The sequence below is a fragment of the Oncorhynchus tshawytscha genome, linkage group LG03, assembly GCF_018296145.1.
Source record: "Oncorhynchus tshawytscha isolate Ot180627B linkage group LG03, Otsh_v2.0, whole genome shotgun sequence".
In the NCBI taxonomy this organism is placed as follows: domain Eukaryota; kingdom Metazoa; phylum Chordata; class Actinopteri; order Salmoniformes; family Salmonidae; genus Oncorhynchus; species Oncorhynchus tshawytscha.
The window spans coordinates 47,924,367-47,947,404 of NC_056431.1; the positions used below are offsets into that span (position 1 = coordinate 47,924,367).

Genomic DNA, 23,038 nt, shown 5'->3' on the forward strand with positions numbered 1-23,038 from the left:
GATATAGGCCGATAGTTTTTTATATTTTCTGGATCAAGGTTTGGCTTTTTCAAGAGAGGCTTTATTACTGCCACTTTTAGTGAGTTTGGTACACATCCGGTGGATAGAGAGCCGTTTATTATGTTCAACATAGGAGGTCCAAGCACAGGAAGCAGCTCTTTCAGTAGTTTAGTTGGAATAGGGTCCAGTATGCAGCTTGAAGGTTTAGAGGCCATGATTATTTTCATCATTGTGTCAAGAGATATAGTACTAAAACACTTGAGCGTCTCTCTTGATCCTAGGTCCTGGCAGAGTTGTGCAGACTCAGGACAACTGAGTCCGTAATTTGCTTTCTAATAATCATGATCTTTTCCTCAAAGAAGTTCATGAATTTATCACTGCTAAAGTGAAAGCCATCCTCTCTTGGGGAATGCTGCTTTTTAGTTAGCTTTGCGACAGTATCAAAAAGGAATTTTGGATTGTTCTTATTTTCCTCAATTAAGTTAGAAAAATAGGATGATCAAGCAGCAGTAAGGGCTCTTCGGTACTGCATGGTACTGTCTTTCCAAGCTAGTCTGAGACTGTGACTCTCTCCAATACAACCCAACATTGCAAAGTTATGTGTATCCTTTCAAGCACACCCATCTCATTAACCTGAGAAGGGTGTAAATTATAAACAAATAAGATTTTTAAATGTAAGATGGTTAAATAAAGAGCAAAATTATTGATTATTATTTGTGCCCTGGTCCTATAAGAGCTCTTTGTTACTTCCCATGAGCCGGGTTGTGACAAAAACTCACACTCATTCTTATGTTTAATAAATGTATCGTATTGTGTGTGTGGCAGGCAAAAATCAACATTTGAGAGTGCGCTGACACTGGTGATAGAGGGGGTACGCAGCTGGAGGTTGAATGTTTTGAAGGGGTACGGGACTAAAAAGTTTGGGAACCACTGGTCTAGGGTATCTGCCATGATGCTGTTGATGTGAGCCATTACCAGCCTTTCAAAGCATTTCTTGGCTACCGACGTGTGTGCTACGGGGCAGTAATAATTTAGGCAGGTTACCTTCACTTCCTTGGGCACAGGGACAATGGTGGTTTGCTTGAAACATGTCGTTTTTACAGACTTGGTCAGGGAGATGTTAAAAATATCAGTGAAGACCCTTGCCAGTTGGTCCGCGCATGATTTGAGTACACGTCCTCGTAATCCATCTGGCCCCACGGCTTTGTGAATGTTGACCTGTTTAAAGGTCTTGCTCACATCGGCTACCGAGAGCGTTATACAGTCTTCCGGAACAGCTCATGCTGTCCTGCATTCTTCAGTGTTGCTTGCCTCAAAGCGAAAAGGCATTAAGCTCATCTGGCAGGCTTGTGTCACTGGGTAGCTCGCAGCTGGCTGGGTTTCCCTTTGTAGTCCGTAATAGTTTTCAAGCCCTGCCACATCTGACGAGCGTCAGAGCCGGTGTGTAGGATTCAATCTCAATCTCAATCTTAACAGACGGTTTGCCTGTTTGATGGTTCGGTTTATCTGAGGGAGTATGGGGATTTCTTAAAGCATCCGGATTAGTGTCCCGCTCCTTGAAAGCGGCAGCTCTAGCCTTTAGCTCAATGCGGATGTTGCCTGTAATCCATGGCTTCTGGTTGGGATATGTACGTACGGTCACTGTATAGATGACGTCGTTGATGCACTTATTGATGAAGCCGATGACTGAGATAGTATACTCCTCAATGCCATTGGATGAATCCCGGAACATATTACAGTCTGTGCTAGCAAAACAGTCCTATAGCGTAGCATCTGCGACATCTGCGTCTTTTTGACATTAATATGTGTCACATATCAGTTTGCAAACAATGTAAAAAATATATATATAATAATAATAATTGAGTTAATAAAGCCGCATACAAACTTTTCCTCTTTTTTGCTTTCTTAATGCAGCTCCAAAATTCTGGTGTTTCAGCCTAGCTCAGTGCTTTCTATGGTGGTGGAAATGGGAAATCTGACTTCAGTGAGTTCAAGACAACTGGGAACTCTGGAAGAAACGGGTCCGACTGGTAAAATATGTTTTGAACGTTTATCCTATTCGGAATTGCAAGTCCGGAACTCGGGCCTCTTTTTAGAGCTCCGACCTGAAGATCACTGATGTCATCATGATTTGACCTTGTTTTTTCTGAATTCCCAGTTGTCTTTAAAGCACCATAAATCCAGAGAATGCCCGACTTTGATGACAAAGTTTGTTGACAGAATTTGCCCACGAAGGACCGCCACGGACCGGCTGCTTGTTTATTGCCTCGTGCAGTTCGTTAATTGCCAGCTTGTCATTTTTCTTGTCCTAAGGTGGAATGTATACAACAGTCACAATAACAGATGAAAACTCCCTTGGGAGGTAGAAGGGTCGGCATTTGACCATCAGGTATTACAAGACGGGTGAACAATGGGTCGACACTTCCAACACGCTAGAATCAGCAAACCAGTTGTTGTTGAAGAGGCAAGAAATGATAGCGAATACATTTCGTAAAAATAGATGACGGAAGAATCACAAAATAGCAAAGTGGGGTCGGAGCTTGCAAAACGGCGACAATGCAGTATGGCTACATTCATGATGCTTGATGACAAATTTGATAATAATAATTTGTGATATAAACAAGAATTAACAATAATGTTCGGCTTATCAAAAGCTCTCCATAGATCAGCCATCGATCGCTCTTTCCTCTTCTCATAAGTGGCTACTATCCATTGCCTGCTCAAATAGCAGCTTTAGACAGGGAAGGATCAGTCTCTTTAGCCCCTCTATGGACTCCTCTGGACCCCAGTGAGCCAGTTTGCTCTCTCAGCCGTGACTCTCTGATTTACCCCGCCCCATCTAGCCAAGGGTCAGAAGTCAAGGTTCAAAGATCTGATAGAGACAAGAAACATTCAGCAGCTCTCTGAGGTCCTCCCCCTCAGCGCAGAGGCTTGTCCCCTCAGGGTCAGGTAAACGTGGTCAGGGCAGGGCATGGAGTGACTCAATTCCATGATAATCCAAATTCTCAATGTCCCAGAGAGGGCCAACCTGTTCCTTCTTCTCGTTCTCAATATCCACTTTAATGTATTATTATTTTCCTCATCTTCTCCTTTCCCATTCACCTGGTTCTATGTTACATGAGCTTGCAAAGGCTAAAATGATACTTGATTATATGTCCATTCCTGATTATTTCTGTTGCTGTGGTTCAGGTTTGCTGATAGACTGTGATGATGCCATTCTCCATGGCCCTGCACCTCACTGCTGTTATCCAACTCCTGGCGCTGGTGGCCATATGTGACCAGGTTACAGCTGATCGCATCAACTTCTACAATGTCAAACCACCTGTGGAAGGTACGTTCTGCTTACTCGTTGAAATGATGTCATGTCTTCAACAATGTTGTGAACTTTTTATACCTGAATCCATCATGACAAAGGTTTGAACAGAAGCAATGTGAGCGAAAACATAGATTCACACACAGTGTGGGAATGTCTTCACAGCCACTCCATTCCCTAAGAGCTTCAAGTGCTTCACCTGTGAGCAAGCTGCAGACAACTACAACTGTAACCGCTGGGCTGAGGACAAGTGGTGTCCACAGAGTGAGTAGTACCCTCTGATGTTTCACACAGATACGGTCAGATATTAGTGTTTCTCATTGGCATGACTGATAGGGTTAACCAGTACTTAATAATCATTGTTATTATTGCTGTTACACTGTTATAATACCTAATGATTATGCTGTTATAGCCAGTGCTTGAAAGAGGTGCAGGAGCAGTCATTTTCCAAGTCGGTCCATTAGACTACGTTCACAGAAATTCCCAAATGACATTATGCTATAGAAACATTTGATTATTCACTGTTAAGGGTTCATACACATTTTGATTTCATGACTTCCATGACTTCTCCGTGACTTTTAACCAAATTTACATGACTAATAATTGGTGGCATCTCTATGTAGCAGAGTTTCTGTTAGCCGGGGGAAAAAGAAAAGCCGATTAAATAAAATCGGCTCCGGCCAATTGTCCAGGAGAAGAAAAACAATTGAATTGGCACGTAGGTATATTTGTTGTTCTTATTTATCACATGCATAGCATACAGATACAGAGCCTTTTTGTGGAAAATCTGTCAGACAGAACTTTTATAAGCCCAATCATTGCGCAACAATTCTAAGTGCAATCCTGTGTTAAAAATAGATTTTGGGCCACGATTAAAAATAGCAAGTATTTTTATTTCTCAACTGGTAATTCATGTGCGCTTGAAGGCAGGCTTCATCAGACCGTCACACATCTTTGCAATGAGCTGGAGGCAGTATCCATTTTGAAAACATAAAGCTACTTAATTGTTTGAATCCTGAACATTTTACTCCATACATTTTACCTTGCTTCAAAGTAGCCTAGGCAAAATCGGACCATATTCGTAGAGGGAATTATTTTATACATGCCATGAAACCAGTAGCCTATTTCTCTCATGTTTTATAGGTTTTCAACTTTCTTTCATTGTCCGGTAGCCAAATGAACATTCGAGCCTTGTGCGAACTGCTGGACTAATAATGTTAAGAAATAATAGTTTATCAACATTTTAAGCTAAACGTTCTGATCTGTTGCATCAGGTACAGTTGAAGTCGGAAGTTTACATACACTTAGGTTGTAGTCATTAAAACTTGTTTTTCAACCACTCCACAAATTTCTTGTTAACAAACTATAGTTTTGGCAAGTCGGTTAGGACATCTATTTTTTGCATGACACAAGTAATTTTTCCAACAATTGTTGAGACAGATTATTTCACTTATAATTCACTTTATCACAATTACAGTGGGGCAGAAGTTTACATACACTAAGTTGACTGTGCCTTCAAACAACTTGGAAAATTCCAGAAAATTATGTCATGGCTTTAGAAGCTTCTGATAGTCTAATTGACAACATTTGAGTCAATTGGAGGTGTACCTGTGGATGTATTTCAAGGTCTACCTTCAAACTCAGAGCCTCTTTGCTTGACATCATGGGAAAATCAAAAGAAATCAGCCAAAACCTCATAAAACAAAAATTGACCTCCACAAGTCTGGTTCATCCTTGGGAGCAATTTCCAAACGCCTGAAGGTACCACGTTCATCTGTACAAACAATAGTATGCAAGCATAAACACCATGGGACCACACAGCCGTCATACCGCTCTGGACGGAGACTCGTTCTGTCTCCTAGAGATGAACGTACTTTGGTGCGAAAAGTGCAAATCAATCCCAGAACAACAGCAAAGTACCCTGTGAAGATGCTGGACGAAACGGGTACAAAAGTTTCTATATCCACAGTAAAACGAGTCCTATATCGACATAACCTGAAAGGCTGCTCAGCAAGGAAGAAGCCACTGCTCCAAAACCGCCGTAAAAAAAGCCAGAATACGGTTTGCAACTGCACATAGGGACAAAGATCGTACTTTTTGGAGAAATGTCTTCTGGTCTGATGAAACAAAAATAGAACTGTTTGGCCATAATGACCATCGTTATGTTTGGAGGAAAAAGGGGGATGCTTGTAAGCTGAAGAACACCATCCCAACTGTGAAGCACGGGGGTGGCAGCATCATGTTGTGGGGGTGCCTTGCTGCAGGAGGGGCTGGTGCACTTCACAAAATAGATGGCATCATGAGGTGGGAAAATGATGTGGATATATTGAAGCAACATCTCAAGGCATCAGTCAGGAAGTTACATCTTGGTCGCAAATGGGTCTTCCAAATGGACAATGACTCCAAGCATACTTCCAAAGTTGTGGCAAAATGGCTTAAAGACAAAAAAGTTAAGGTATTGGAGTGGTCATCACAAAGCCTTGACCTCAATCTATAGAAAATGTGTGTGCATAACTGAAAAAGCGTGTGAGAGCAAGGAGGCCGACAAACCTGCCTCAGCTACACCAGCTCTGTCAGCAGGAATGTGCCAAAATTCACCCAACTTATTGTGGGAAGCTTGTGGAAAGCTACCCGAAACAATTTAAAGGCAAGTCTACCAAATACTAATTGAGTGTACAGTCATGGCCAAAAGTTTTGAGAATGACACACATACTAATTTTCACAGTCTGCTGCCTCAGTTTGTATGATGGCAATTTGTATATACTGGCAATTTGTATATAATGTTATGAAGAGTGATCAGATGAATTGCAATTAATTGCAAAGTCCCTCTTTGCCATGCAAATGAATTGAATCCCCAAGAAACATTTCCACTGCAATTTAGCCCTGCCACAAAAGGACCAGCTGACATCATGTCAGTGATTCTCTCGTTAACACAGGTGTGAGTGTTGATGAGGACAAGGCTGGAGATCACTCTGTAATGCTGATTGAGTTTGAATAACAGACTGGAAGCTTCAAAAGAGGGTGGTGCTTGGAATCATTGTTCTTCCTCTGTCAATCATGGTTACCTGCAGGGAAACATGTGCCGTCATCATTGCTTTGCACAAAAAGGGCTTCACAGGCAAGGATATTGTTGCCAGTAAGATTACACCTAAATCAACCATTTATCGGATCATTAAGGACTTCAAGGAGAGCGGTTCAATTGTTGTGAAGAAGGTTTCGGGGCGCCCAAGAAAGTCCAGCAAGCGCCGGGACCAAGTTAATTCAGCTGCGGGATCGGGGCACCACCAGTACAGAGCTTGCTCAGGAATGGCAGCAGGCAGGTGGGAGTGCATCTGCACGCACAGTGAGGCAAAGACTTTTGGAGGATGGCCTGGTGTCAAGAATGGCAGCAAAGAAGCCACTTCTCTCCAGGAAAAACATCAGGGACAGACTGATATTCTGCAAAAGGTACAGGGTTTGGACTGATGAGGACTGGGGTAAAGTCATTTTCTCTGATGAATCCCCTTTCCGATTGTTTGGAGCATCAGGAAAAAATATTGTCCGGAGAAGACAATGTGAGCGCTACCATCAGTCCTGTGTCATGCCAACAGTAAAGCATCCTGAGACGATTCATGTGTGGGGTTGCTTTTCAGCCAAGGGAGTGGGCTCACTCACAATTTTACCTAAGAACACAGCCATGAATAAAGAATGGTACCAACACATCCTCAGAGAGCAAGTTCTACCAATCATCCAGGAACAGTTTGGTGACGAACAACGCCTTTTCCAGCATGATGGAGCACCTTTCCATAAGGCAAAAGTGATAACTAAGTGGCTCGGGGAACAAAACATCGATATTTTGGATCCATGACCAGGAAACTCCCCAGTACTTAATCCCATTGAGAACTTATGGTCAATCCTCAAGAGGCATGTGAACAAACAAAAACCCACAAATTCTGACATACTCCAAGCAGTGATTATGCAAGAATGGGCTGCCATCAGTCAGGATGGCGCCCAGAAGTTAATTGACAGCATGCCAGGGCGGATTGCAGAAGTCTTGAAAAAGAAGGGTCAACACTGCAAATATTGACTCTTTGCATCAACTTCATGTAATTGTCAATAAAAGCCTTTGACACTTATGAAATGCTTGTAGTAACATCAGACAAAAATATCTAAAGACACTGAGGCAGCAGACTTTGTGAAAATTAATATTTGTATCATTCTCAAAACTTTTGGCCACGACTGTATGTAAACTTCTGACCTACTGGGAATGTGATGAAAGAAATAAAAGCTGAAATAAATAATTCTCTCTACCATTTTTCCGAAACTTCATATTCTTAAAATAAAGTGGTGATCCTTACTGACCTAAAACAGGGAATTTTTACTAGGATTAAATGTCAGGAATTGTGAAAAACTGAGTTTAAATGTATGTAAACTTCCGACTTCAACTGTACATTTTTTTATGTAGCCTAGGCCTACTGGTTGTATAAATTTGGGATTTATCGTCCCACAACTGTCCCAGAGTCTATTTGGGCTATTTATTATAGTAGATTGACAGCATATTCCTGTCTAAACAGAAAGAAATAAAATAATAAAAAATAGTCTACTAAAGCATGATTTGGCCACATAGGATCATTAGCTTCCCATAAATGTAAAAAAAAATTACAAAAATGCAGATTGTTTTAAAATTGCAAATGTGCAATTTCGGCAGCACACGCTGCAAATACCAAATAGAAGATTTTTTAGTTCAGACTGTCAATGAAAGTAGAGAGCCCAGCCAGGTATATCACAATATTTCAAAATTCATCCTGGGAAGACAGAGTTTGGAAAGCAAATGGCTATTGCTGTAAAAAGAGCTCTGTCTTTCAGTTATCAAAAGTCTCAACTTAACTTAATAGCCTATCTTATTGGCACTAGCGGAGAGCATCGGCCCCAGTGAGTACGCACTACGCATATTCACCACTGCACATATTCACTCTTGATCATTGTTGGGTCAGTGTCACTTAAACGTTTGTTTTTGGACAATAATTTCCTCCTCCAGTTTAGATGGACATCATATTCTCTTTGTGTCTCCCCTTCTTGTAGGCCTATTATATGCACAGTGTCGTTTTTATTGATTGTTTGTCAGTGTCAGCAGAGTAGGCTACCCTGTAATTTGTCATATTAAAATAGATTCTGCTAATGTCTCCAGTCATATAAAGTGTCATAAAGTAGAATTGCATGAAATGTGTTTTTCCTGTGCAAGGAAAGAAGAAACCTGATATAGCCTAAATCCCAGGCCTCTACAAAATGAGCTCTCAGCCATGTGTTGAACAGTCTTTTTTGAGAACAGTGATTGAGTTATATTATTAGCCTAAATTATGACTAGCGAATCTACTCGTCACATTATGAATAGTAGGGTTTACATCTTACATAAGTGATGATGCATGAAATGCTTTATTATAAAGCTGCATTCTGATCCCATTTGGGCTACTGTCTCCTGCCAATGTAAAAAAAAAATGTTTACTTTTAGGAAACTTTAAGTTGAAGTTATGAAATACCAAGAAAATAATTTTTTCAAGTTCCTTAAATGTGCTAATAATGTTCCAAAGCCAAGCAGACATCTTGCACCATTCCCAGAAAGTTGTGGGAAGGTTGTAATGCAAAATAACCATAGGATAACCACGCTCTCACCAGGCAGCAGGTAGCTTAGCGGTTAAGAGCGTTGGCAAGGTGGAAATATCTGCCCTTGACCAAGGCAGTTAACCCACAACAAGAACTGCTCCTCGGGCGCCGATGACGTGGAGAGCGATTAAGGCAGCCCCCGCAGCTCTGATTCAGAGGGGTTGGGTTAAATGCGGAAGACACATTTCAGTTGAATGCATTCAGTTATGCAACTGACTAGGTACCCCTCTCCTTAAAAACATATGGTTATCAGAACGTATGTGCTAACTGGGAGGCACTTAACCCCCCACAAAGTAGAATAACTGTACTGTTCAGTCAGCATGCTTCAGTTCGACTGGCGGCTAGCCGAACCGAACAGCATGTTCCGGTCAAAGACCTTCACTTGAAAAACAAGAAATAAGCAGCAATAGTACTGTTTGTCCATTTTGAGAAGCCATAGGAAGTATGTTGTGCATTCGGAAAGTATTTTGACTTCTTCCACATTTTATTACATTACAGCCTTTTTCAAAAATATAAAAAAATCTGCATTAATCTACACACAATACCCCATAATGACAAAGCAAAAACAGGTTTTTATGTGGAAACAGTTAAGGGGTCTGAATACTTTCCCGAAGGCACTGTATATGTATGTGTACAGTATATCACAAAAGTGAGTACACCCCTCACATTTTTGTAAATATTTGAGTATATCTTTTCATGTGACAACACTGAAGAAATGACACTTTGCTACAATGTAAAGTAGTGAGTGTACAGCTTGTATAACGGTGTAAATTTGCTGTCCCCTGAAAATAACTCAACACACAGCCATTAATGTCTAAACCGCTGGCAACAAAAGTGAGTACACCCCTAAGTGAAAATGTCCATATTGGGCCCAAAGTGTCAATATGTTGTGTGGCCGCCATCATTTTCCAGCACTGCCTTAACCCTCTTGGGCATGGAGTTCACCAGAGCTTCACAGGTTGCCACTGGAGTCCTCTTCCACTCCTCCATGACGACATCACAGAGCTGGTGGATGTTAGAGATCTTGCACTCCTCCACCTTCCGTTTGAGGATGCCCCACAGATGCTAAATAGGGTTTAGGTCTGGAGACATGCTTGGCCAGTCCATCACCTTTACCCTCAGCTTCTTTAGCAAGGCAGTGGCCCTGCGGCCCAGTCTCTGAAGGGAGGGGATCATGCTCTGCTTCAGTATGTCACAGTACATGTTGGCATTCATGGTTCCCTCAATGAACTGTAGCTCCCCAGTGCCGGCAGCACTCATGCAGCCCCAGACCATGGCACTCCCACCACCATGCTTGACTGTAGGCAAGACACACTTTCTTTGTACTCCTCACCTGGTTGCCGCCACAGACGCTTGACACCATCTGAACCAAATAAGTTTATCTTGGTCTCATCAGACCACAGGACATGGTTCCAGTAATCCATGTCCTTAGTCTGCTTGTCTTCAGCAAACTGTTTGCGGGCTTTCTTGTGCATCATCTTTAGAAGAGGCTTCCTTCTGGGACGACAGCCATGCAGACCAATTTGATGCAGTGTACGGCGTATGGTCTGAGCACTGACAGGCTGACCCCACACCCCTTCAACCTCTGCAGCAATGCTGGCAGCACTCATATGTCTATTTCCCAAAGACAACCTCTGGATATGAGGCTGAGCACGTGCACTCAACTTCTTTGGTCGACCATGGCGAGGCCTGTTCTGAGTGGAACCTGTCCAGTTAAACCGCTATATGGTCTTGGCCACCGTGCTGCAGCTCAGTTTCAGGGTCTTGGCAATCTTCTTATAGCCCAGGCCATCTTTAGGTAGAGCAACAATTCTTTTTTTCAGATCCTCAGAGAGTTCTTTGCCATGAGGTGCCATGTTGAACTTCCAGTGACCAGTCAGTATGAGGGAGTGTGAGAGCGATGACACCACATTTAACACACCTGCTCCCCATTCAAACCTGAGACCATGTAACACTAACGGGTCACATGAAACCGGGGAGGGAAAATGGCTAATTGGGCCCAATTTGGACATTTTCACTTAGGGGTGTACTCACTTTTGTTGCCAGCGATTTAGACATTAATGGCTGTGTGTTGAGATATTTTGAGGGGACAGCAAATTTACACTGTTATACAAGCTGTACACTCACTACTTTACATTGTAGCAAAGTGTCATTTCTTCAGTGTTGTCACATGAAAAGATATACTCAAATATTTACATATAAACTCAGCAAAAAAAGAAATGTCCCTTTTTCAGGACCCTGTCTTTCAAAGATAATTCATAAAAATCCAAATAACTTCACAGATCTTAATTGTGAAGGGTTTAAACACTGTTTCCCATGCTTGTTCAATGAACCATAAACAATTAATGAACATGCACCTGTGGAACAGTCGTTAAGACAGATTACAGACGGTAGGCAATTAAGGTCACAGTTATGGCTGAGAGAGGCTGGACTGAGGGCTTGTAGGCCTGTTGTAAGACAGGTCCTCACCAGACATCACTGACAACAACATCACCTATAGGCACAAACCCACCTTCACTGGACCAGACATGACTGGCAAAAAGTGCTCTTCACTGACGAGTCGCGGTTTTGGGTCCTGTTGGATCGGAGGGTGAGGGCTAGGGTCATTCCCCCCAAAAATGTCCGGGAACTTGCAGGTGCCTTGGTGGAAGAGTGGGGTAACATCTCACAGCAAGAACTGGCAAATCTGGTGCAGTCCATGAGGAGGAGATGCACTGCAGTACTTAGTATCTGGTGTGGCCACCAGCTACATCGACTGTTACTTTTGATTTTGGATATGAATGCCCACTCCCCATTGCTATTCAATGCAGATCCCGCTTTCATTCTGCTTTGATCAACCTTTTTTTGACTCTGTGTCTGAATCTGGGCCGTGATAGGCCACTTTGTGGTATAGCAGAGCCGGTATGCAGTTCCCCAAAAATATGGCGCTCCGGACAGCTCCGGCCCATGTCAAGCCAGCTAAACAGTTGAGTAATGTATATTTCTTTGTTATCCTTTCCTCAGATACACAGTTCTGTATGACAGTGCACCACTTCACCAGTCATGGCAAGACCAAGTTTGTGACCAAAAAGTGTGCTGCCAGGGAGGTGTGTCACGCTTCAGGCTGTAGACATCACAGGGACATGGGTCACACAGTAAGTCCATACACCAAAACCCATCCACAATAACCCACCGTCATCTGTCTCCTCAGGAATTTGTAGAATCAGCTGAAAAGTATTTGTCATTACTGCTGCCTTTGTGTTTTGATTTTGTTGTCGCTCACTCCTCCGCTCTGTCTCCTCTGTCTCCTCTCCCTCTTGTAGGAGTGTGTGTCGTGCTGTGAGGGTATGATCTGCAACGTGGAGGTCCCCACCAACCACACCAATGCTGTGTTTGCCATGAGGCAGCAGGCTTACAACTCAGCCCCACCCCAGGCCCCTGTGAGGACAGCGTGGGGCTGCTGCTGGATGACATTACTCACCACCCTGGGCCTGGGGTTGACCAGACTGGTCCTACTGTGACACTGCTGTCCCTCAGAGCATGTCCCTATAGAGGGGACCAGACTATACCAGACCAGCATGTTCCTCTGAACATGGAGGATGTGTGTTGTTACAAGTGTGGTGGTAATCTGTGTTAAAGATGTCACATAGATCAATCGAACAATCACGAAGGACTACAGCAGTGTCCTAATGAATGATGCTTGGTTTGTTAACATTGGTTGCATCTACATAAGCCAATGGGACTGGAGAAAGCATCCATGGAATCAATAGAATTGGACAAAGACCAATGGTCAGTTGATCTATAGAATTGGATGTAGCTTGCCAGCTAGTGGAGTTGGCAAGCAGAGGAGTTAGCCGGAAGGGTTCAAGGAGGATCATGCCCATCATAAGTCTAATGTCCATTGCTGATTCAAAGATGGATGCCCAGTGACCGATCCTTCAATCAGCCCTGGCCAGAGCCCCAAACTACTATACGGAGCATGCCGAATGAGAGGCTGGAACCTGGAGACTTTAAATGTTCCACAGAACATTCCCTAGGATTATTCATGGTCCTGGGAATGTTAATCGTGTGTTCTCTGTGGGATTTTGCAGCACTGCAGTGCATACATGGACCAGGAATGACTGGACACATAGGCATGCCCCATGCCCATTGGATCAGGGAGAACTTTGGGAGATGATGATAGACATGGAATCTGGCGTAAATGTATTAGTACTTGATCCATAGTGTGGCACAAAATGAAAGCATTTTGCACTTGAATGTTTTGTTAAGAAATATTGTTACTTGTATTTTTTTTAGCATAACTTGTGAATATCCTTAAATAAAATGGAAAGAACTATACTTTTGGAAATATGTACTTTTCTATATATTTAGCTTTTCTCGACAACATGCCTTAATGACATTACAGTGTTACATTTACCAGAATGTATTATCTCTTTGCAGAAGTCCCATGTCTGTGGCCATATGACAACATGGTGCTCATTATGACCGTTATGTAGTTCCTAGCATGTGAGACTGATTCACCAAGCTGTGTGCTGGCCCTGTTTCTGCCTCATGTTGTGAAGAGGTCTTATCACATCTGTTCTCCGATCTGGAAATCTCAGAAAAAGATGGAATATGATATTAATTTACATGAATAGTTCAATGTCTGGTGATGTAATATGGCATAAAACTATCATTGCCGTGAAGTTGTGAGAGATTAACGACAAAGGATGTTATGACTTTCCATGTCAGCAACATGAAAAAGTTGACCTTTTTAAAGGTCAACCTTCTTATCATGTTTTTTTGATATTTAATGAATATGTCAAGAAACTATGGAATGTTCAGTTATTTATGGCATATTATAGGGTGGGTCTAATCCTGGATGCTGATTGGTTAAAACCGAGTTCCAGCCGGTGTCTAATCCCCATGTTACCACCCACTAAGGATACATTGAAATGCCTATTTACTGTTCCACCTCACTGCTCAATCCACCATCGCATCAGCCCAGCCAGGCAATTTAGGAACTTGATCTCTACTGTAAAAAGCATCTAGACATTATCTCCCATTTTCTTTTAGACTAGCATTTAGTTTTCAAACGTGGCGGCTTGTATAAAACGTGCTGTCTGTCTCTCTGACATCTGTAACGTTGTTTCAATATGGAAATTCGATCTCCAACTGTTTCATAGTTTGAAAGTGCTGGGACGAGATGGACAGGCAGGCAACTTTTCTCAGCCAGTTGAAATCATGAATCAGCATAATGTTTATGGATACATACAAATACATTTCAATAGAAAAAAAGGTCAAACAAAATGAAACACAGCTAGTTTGCTGTTTTTCCAGATGCCGTTTCAAGTGATTGCGTTAGTGTAGTTGTCTAGCTCCTCTGAACTGTGTCCTGGAGTTGTCACTAGTTACCACATCCACAAAGTAACACTTGGCTATTTCATAAATAATTATTGGACCAAAAAGCTTTTTGGTCATAATTTAAGGTTACGGTAAGGCATAAAGTTAGCAGTGTTGTTAAGGCTATGGCTGAGGTTTGGTTTAAAATCAGATTTTAAGAAGTGAAGAACGAGTAGAAATAGGCAGGGTTTATGACTTTGTGGCTGTGGTAAGAGATCAAATTGTCAATGCCGGGAAAAATCGTGTATCATTAGCTCATTGTTATGGATGTATCCAAATAAATGTCACTAGAAAACAGCTTAAACAAATGCAAATGCAGTTCATTTATGTTATTCTGGCTGCACTGTTTGATGTGACTGTGTTAGTGGAAGTTGGCTAGCAAGCAAGGGATAAGAATGTTTGCCAGACAGCATGGCGATGGAACATTTAGAACGAACGACTGGCTCGCGTCCATAGATATCGAACAAAAAGACTAAACTACTGGGTCTCTGGCAACCTAACCGATAGAATGAACGGCCAGCCGGCTAGGGTTGCAACCCTAGATTTGTGTCAGAGCTATATTTTGTGGAAGCATGAAATAGTATGAATATATTCATACAAATTATGTTTTTATGAAAATATGTCAATCATTATTTGAATATGTTGGTAACCCCTTGTATAAAAGGGATAATGCCCTCGAAGCCGATGTTTGGAGGAGATATTGGCACGATTTGCTAACAACAACACTCGTGCCAATATATCCTCCAAGCACCGGCTTCTTGGGCATTATCACTTAAGTAATAACTTTTCCTATGAATTGCCATACAATGTTTGTTCCTTTATTTCTCAGTGCTTGGTGACCGTGACTGCCTGTCTCCATTTAAATGGTAAACTCTCAAATGTTTCAAACTAACGCAATTAGTTTTATGAAGAATCGTAAAGGGCAGTTCACATTTGCAGAATCTCCACCTTACAGGGTTCATATTGTACAATTAACATTATCCTAATGATCAGAGAGGTAATCTGTATTTGCTGTGATAGTGTTCATGGGAGCTGGGGGGTCATTATCAGAAACTCTTCTGTTTGCCTTGTTTTCTCAGGAGTGTGTTTTAAGAAATCCACTCGGCTTGCAGCCTGATGCATGATAGATTAGCATGGTTGGTTGTGAGCTACCATAACACCCCTATCCAGTGAGAGTATAGCCAGTAGGGGCCTCACCTGCACCTAGCCCTTGGGTGCACCATGAAGGAGGGTGTTGAAGGGACTGTCAAAACAGACGCTCACTTCCTGAAATTAGGCCCTGGGGGAACATTCTCATTTCTGCCTTGTCATGTGTTGTTTTTTTAAAACCAGACTATTACAGAGATAAACATGCTCTAAAAACAGTTCAGGTCATCTAGAACAGTCAGGGTGTGTGTGTGTGTGTGTGTGCGCAAGGAGGCACTATACGTTGGGGGATGGGTTTCCATTGTCCAAGACCAGTGAAAGTGTGTGTTTGGCTGTTTTGGCTTCACAGAAGAGGCCTCACTGGACAGCCGTTGACTTGGGACTCTGTGTGTGTGTGTGTGTGTGTGTGTGTGTGTGTGTGTGTGTGTGTGTGTGTGTGTGTGTGTGTGTGTGTGTGTGTGTGTGTGTGTGTGTGTGTGTGCACGCTGTTTGCTCTGGCCGCTGCTCGCTTTGTTCTGGCTTTATTAGGCATGGAGCTGCAGCCTGTTACTTTCCACCCTCTCTGGAGTCATCGGTCTCACAAAGACCCAGTGACGCTCTCGAGCCACCCCACATACCCCCCTCAGATTGGCCACCGATGGCTGCTTAGTGTCACAGCCGTTTACTGTCAGTGGTTGGAGCAGATTGCAAAATGTATTGCTGGCTCAGATTAAAAACACTTGCTTGATCAAGACATTCTGATGCACTGGAATACATCTTAACTAAATGCTATTGATAGATATGTTAGATCCACAGGATACAATTCTGTGACTGTATGGGATTAATACTGGATGAAGTTGCATTGTAATGCTTCACATGGACCGCATTTAGCCCCTGCTTTACTATGCCATAACAATTGTCTTTATGCAATCTTCTATTGAATTAAACTTAATCCAATTCTGATATTATCATCCACTGAAGCACAGTATTAGATTATATGTCACTTTTAAGTTATTAAAAATAAATTGATGGATTGAAAATAGAAAAGCATTAGTTTAGTATTGGGACTCATGACTTCTATCAATAGGCACATTTGAAGTGGTCTGGGCAATTAGGTAACCAAACCACATTTATAACTGAGTTAGGCCAATCCCATAATGCTTCTGTAATGAAATGGTTGAGCCAAGACGCCAATGATCAACTAAGTACGGTCAAGACTTTCTGCAATGCTTGGTTGACCACCCGTATGCATGCCAATCATATTCACCTCTTGTCCCCCTTTCCTTCCTTCCTTCCTTCCTTCCTTCCTTCCTTCCTTCCTTCCTTCCTTCCTTCCTTCCTTCCTTCCTTCCTTCCTTCCTTCCTTCCTTCCTTCCTTCCTTCCTTCCTTCCTTCCTTCCTTCCTTCCTCCCTCCCTTCCTCCCTCCTCCCTTCCTCCCTTCCTTCCTTCCTTCCTTCCTTCTTCTCTCTCAACTGTATACTCTTCCTCTGATGTTGCAGGTAGGCCTCTAAAAGGGGATATCACTTACCTCTTTCTCATGTTTAATAGCAAATCTGACCATTTCCCCTCTGTGAACAATTTTTGTTTCCTCCCCAGGCCCCTAGTTGTCCTTCTCTTACAGTCACAGTATTGGTTGGTGGTGGGTTTTGGTTACCTAACATGAGTCTTTGTCCGGGTATGTTTACACGGCGACGGCCAATCGGGGATTAACATTCCGATGTGAGGGCAGAGTTCACAATGCTAATTGGCTGACAGTATTTCAGAGGGAGAAATCCCAGCACTTTATTCTGCTATGGGGATCTTAGCCCCTTGATACAAGGTTAAGCTGAGTCTCGAAGGGTTGGCCAAACCCCAGTGAGACTCTTACCAAAGGAGAGACAGGAACTCTAATGACTCAAAGGAAAGGGTCTGCTGATATATCGAGGTGGTGTGGCTGGCTAGTTTTTTCAACTAAGGAGATTAGTGTTGAAAGTGAATGAAAGAAGTTATTTAAAACTGTACTCTTTTGTTTTTCTTGTTGACTCTGGACAAATCTTTCCATTTCATAGGTTTCATGTTCTAAGAAGAACCCTTTAAGTAGACTATATCAACTTCAAATTGTCTGTGCAGCCTGGGAGATTTGGATCGCCAGACTAGTTTCAAGTAAAACTGGGCCAGTAGTATTCTAATATGCCATCCTAGTACCCTTGGAATGTCTTATGCATAGTAATTGTGCCGGGAGGGTCAATTCTCTTTCAACCCAGTGTCTTTTTAAACCATTCGATGTTTGATCAGGGTGTGTGGATGGGGACATCCCCAGGTTAAACTATCACTGTCTCCCCAATCCTAAAAATGTCTCAGGTGATACTGTATTTCTCAGATACAAATGTTGACAGGTTACACACACCTTTTGACTATATTATGTGTCCAGTTGTATACCATGGCATTGTTGAATACTCATTTCTGATTAGCTTGAAGGGACTTCTAGAGCGTGCGTTTTTTCCCTATAACACACTGTATATCAGCACGGTATAATTCAATGGCTATAGTTCTTACTTGTTATATGTTTGAGCTGCTTTTGAAAGCAAATTAAAAACATTATTGACATTGTTGAATACGATTTTCATAATATCAAGCTAGGACTGATGGTTTGGTTAGCTAAACTAGCAAGTCTGTTTGTTTGGTTACCAAGGCAACTACTGTTGCTATCTAGTAAACTTGCTAGATACTTCAGTGGATGTTGAACACATTTCTACCGGTAAATGAACACATTTATAGTGGTAAATGTGTTAAATTATAGCTATGGTATAAAAGGGATTAATCAACTGAGGGCTTTATGCGTTTTCTGGAAAATAATTAAACTCCGTGGAAAGTTAGTTCCACTCCGTTAGCGCGTCGTTGAACACACCTTCCAAGTCTTTCAATATTTTCCAGAGAACGCATAGCCCCTCGTTGATTTTCCCTTACAGTACATATTCTGGTGAGACTCAATTTACTACTGTGCACTGGTATAAATGTGTACGTGAAGTATATGTAAGATTTCCTATGATTTCCCATAGCTCCGGTACAGTGAAATGGTTTGTAACATGTAGCTGTTATGCTCAATGATTCATGTACAGTAACATGGGAATAATTGAAACCTTTGGCTCCCACAATGTTGTCATTGCTTAGGGTTTGAGTTAGCTCTCAACATCAGTTATACTGAATGGCTAGGCTGGCATGTTTAATCTGGTTCTACAGGTCCTCTCATCATGTGTCACCAGCCTCATAAACCTGCCAGCCGTCGACACATGTTGTCTGAGTTAGTCATTATGCCCTCTCAGATCTGAAGCCCAGGGAGGTCCAGCAGAGAGGGTCGCGGCCCTCCAGACCACCCCAAAGACACCCCTTCATGTCTGGGGTGGTAACGGCAGGTCAGGCTCTAGCCTTGGAGTAGGTATGGAGGCCCTCCTCCCATGTAGTGTAGTGAAAACACTGATCTCAAGGCTCCTCAGACCAGCCCTGTGATCTGCTTTCCACATCCCATTACTCAGTCACAGCAGGAGAGGCCCTGTGATGCCAAAGAACCTGCTGGGATCTCACACCTCCTGTTTACACAAGACTGGTTATGCTACTAGGGCTCCATTCGGAACTGGATAGGTGGCTGTTGCTGCAGGTGTGAAAAGAGAGACGGTAGCAGCTCCTCTACAGTTCACAGGCATCTCTTTCTCTCTTCAAAGAGATTGTTGGTGAAGCCTGGTCCTGGATATCCAGAACTTCTGCTATACTAATAAGGGTGACTTCTGAAGACTTGACTACGATAAAGGTTGAAACAGGAGGAGCTGATGATTGAAAAGGAAGGTGGGAAAGTGAGAAACGAGCTTTCCTGAATGCTCTATTGCAGATGGTTTTGGCAGTCCATCTTTTATAAAAGGTATGAATGACTTCCGAACGTGGCCAGTATATTTTTTTAAGGCACAGTTGTTGATGTATAGATCATATCCTGAGGCTTTATCATTTTTCTTATTTTCCTCATAGTATCCCATCAAAGCCAACGCTTTAATTCAGCCTTAAGTGGCTCATGGACTATTTACTCCAACCTCTTCATCTCAGTGTGTGTTGTACGGACCCTGTTAAATCTAAAGCACAGTTGACGGGAATGTCCAGGTACAGTAACTAAGACCCTGCAGGGGGCAACTCCTCAACATCATCTTAGCACTTTAAGATGAGATGCTGTCAAGCCTCGACAGAACATAAGCTGAAACCCATCAGAGCAATTAATTGAATACCTGTATTTAGTCTCTCAGGTTGACTGAGCTGAGAAGATATGTCCAATTATCAACAGTCAGAGGTTGGTTGTGTCTTGTGCTTATGGATCTAACGTCAAAGAACGTCAAAGATCTTCTCACTAGTTGTTTCCCGCCTCTTGACTTCGGGCAGTTTGCGGAATATTTTATTAATTCAATCAAATTTGTTTTCTGTTATCATCAGCCTCAATTATGTATAAATTATTCTTTTTCTGTGGATAAACATCAACAAACATAGCATAAGACAGAGGTTCTGTTTAAGTCACTATCTTTCTGTCTCTGTCTATCTTCTCCATGTTTTGGGATATGTCCTTTGATGTCCATGGACAGGGCGTAGGGTGGCCACAGACTAAGCTCCCCCTGTAGGGACCACAGGGTGGCATGACCCTGCCTCTGATCCAGGTCACAAGACAGGTGGATCCTACCATTCACAGTTTGGAGAGGGTGACTTGTTAAGGCTCTTTAGATCTTCAGGGTGTTTGAAGTAAAGGTGCTCTATTACACAGATGTAAATGTCTGGAATCTCTATATACAGACTAGATTGTTGATAACTGTTGCCTAAAAGATGTACACTAATGGTATTTTAGTGGGACCAAAGTAGATTGTTCAATGTGTATTGTAGCAATGCTGTATCAGGACAGGGTCACAAGTCAGAGCAGGTAAGGTAATTTCCATTAAGACCCCCAAGGGTTGGAGTTCATAAAACATTTGCATTTGTGTTCAGAGTAGTCTCTCGTGAGTCGTGACATCGAGTATCAGATTTGGTTTGGGTGCCGAGATTATGATTACAGTAATGTGATAATTTGATTGATCATGCATGGCTATGGTGCATGACAGCAGACGTGTGTCTTTCACTGTTTAGGATATAGATGGTTGCATTTAGTCCCAACATGCTACCCTGTCTGAGGTGTTGACGGAGAAGACGAGGGGTTGTTGGCAGCCTTGTCTCTACAGCTCTGCTCTGATGTGTGGACAAAACACTTACAGACTCGACATGAACATACAGTCCCACACCGCTCTGGGCTAAAGGCTATTTAGTTGGGTTTACAAATGCATTAGAAAGGTGTGGAAATCAAACAGAAGATACAGTAAAACTCACTTGTAAGGGCTCTTCAAAGACGATGTCACAAATACATTTTGCAGTCAGAATTTGCTTACTTTATATCCACATGACTAATACCAGAGAGTTCTAGAGAAAAGGTCAAGTTACAGCTTCAGTTTTCTTTTATCATGAGGCCATTTCCAAAGTGCACTTTAAACAGGCGGATGAGATGGGATGAGCCCAGCTCTAGTGTCCGATCTACTGATAATGGGTGTAATGCCTATATGTAGTCATCCAGGTCTCAAGTCTTTAAGTGGAGGGGTAGAGCCCTGGCCTCTGCTCTATGACTGCAGAGTTGATGTTCCCCGCTATATGAATAGGCCTCTGTCTGTAGACGTGTCCTCTTCACTATCCCCATTGTCTCTTCTGATTGACAGGCCTGCCTTTGATAACGTTAATGGATGTGATATCCCAGACTGCATTGCATGCAGAGCAGCGTCCCTGGTCAAGAGGAAGAGGTATAGTCCTATAACTTTACTCAGTTGTTATTTTTCAGAAAAAAATGGAATGAACAAAATATGGCCTAAAACTGTTGGCAGTGGGATACTTTTTGGATGATTTAATGAATCCATAAAAGTCTAAAAATAGGCAGTCAAAAAAATACAACATTAATATGCTTTGATGGTTTTCCTGAACCTGAGTGTACTGTAAAATCATTGCAGTGGGTTTTCTGTAGGCATTCTGTACACACCATCACAAATAAATCTACCAATGACATGCCACACTGAGTGATGTCATTAGTCCATAGGATTTGATTCAATTAGTGGAAGTGTGTGTGCTCTCTATCTCTCTTTCTCCACCCCTTCTGTCTTTCATCCTTTTTTTGAGCCAATATTTTAATCTCCCACATTCCTCAGGTACCATGTCTCTTCTCCTTCATACAAATCCCCTCCTTCTACACCTTCCATTCATCTTCTCTCTCGCTCTCTCTCTCTCTCTCTCTCTCTCTCTCTCTCTCTCTCTCTCTCTCTCTCTCTCTCTCTCTCTCTCTCTCTCTCTCTCTCTCTCTCTCAATTCAATTCAATTCAATTCAATTCAATGTGCTTTATGGGCATGGGAAACATATGTTAACATTTCCAAAGCAAGTGAGGTAGATAATATACAAAAGTGAAATAAACAATCTCTCTCTCTCTTTTTTTTTCTCTCTCTCTCTCTCTCTCTCTTTTCTCTTCTTTTATCCTGAAGTTAAATAATCCTTATCTTGAGGCTGGGCCCTCTGCAGTCCTCACCATTACAAGACACCTGATCCTTGGTGAGGAGGTTGTAATTTTGGCAAATTACAGTTTTTTAGATCTTAACTTCAAGTGGAATCCAGTCATGCTTGAAATGCTGTACATGGAACCAATGATCTTTTTACGACAATTGAATTCCATGAATAGGAGGCAATGTCAGGATGGAAAAACGAGTGATTATGCGTGTGATTAGGAACTATAACTTTACTTGATTTATGCAGTAAAAATGTGTTCACAAGACATAACTTATTTCAATCAACTCAATTCTGGGTGTTTGTTATTGAGAGTCTCGTTCATGTTAAGCTATTTCCTGTACTAAGATCCAAAAATGATAATGACAAAATTGACAGCTTAATTTGATCAGTGATAGGCTTACATTATGAAATAAGTATCTCAATGACATTTGATGTAGGCTACAGCCTCTCTATACATGTCTATTTCCTACATTATTCAAACTGTACACTAAACTGTGAAGAGGAATGTGAGGTCTCTTGGTTATGAATTTACTTTCAACATGATCTCATGAATTCACTGCTATCATGCAAACTCACTAGCGTAACATGTTTAGCATGTGACACATTGTGGTTCCTTAACAGAGCCTAATTCAGTTTACTTGCTGGAAATAGTTTTATTCTCAACTCCAATAAATAGCTCTGAAAGGTGATGTATGTCACATCAAACCTTCAGAATAGTTTGTTTTTAACTGCAATGAGAAACAAAAACATACATTCATTAATATTAATGAATTAACTACTTATGTAATATTTGTCCTTTATAAAAGGTGAATTAGCAGTTTGGGTTAAAATACCATTTCAATAGCTTTAAGATTGAATCCCAACCATATCTTATTAACAACTCTCTCTCTCTCTCTCTCTCTCTCTCTCTCTCTCTCTCTCTCTCTCTCTCTCTCTCTCTCTCTCTCTCTCTCTCTCTCTCTCTCTCTCTCTCTCTCTCTCTCTATCTACACTTCACTCAAATAACATAACTTTCATACACAAG

General features: G+C 42.0%; 1 protein-coding gene across 2 annotated transcripts in view; it reads left to right on the top strand.

The window, feature by feature from the left end:
* The window catches only part of LOC112237605 (ly6/PLAUR domain-containing protein 6B), a 57,933-nt gene extending 44,663 nt beyond the window's left edge, over positions 1-13,270 (top strand). For both annotated transcript variants that reach the window (XM_024406210.2, XM_024406215.2), the window contains exons 2-5: positions 3,190-3,331; positions 3,479-3,577; positions 11,957-12,087; positions 12,256-13,270. In XM_024406210.2, the coding sequence (XP_024261978.1) occupies positions 3,208-3,331; positions 3,479-3,577; positions 11,957-12,087; positions 12,256-12,453 (552 nt within the window). In that variant the 5' untranslated portion in view covers positions 3,190-3,207 and the 3' untranslated portion in view covers positions 12,454-13,270. The remainder of the gene's footprint in view (positions 1-3,189; positions 3,332-3,478; positions 3,578-11,956; positions 12,088-12,255) is intronic.
* The last annotated feature ends 9,768 nt before the right edge of the window (positions 13,271-23,038 follow it).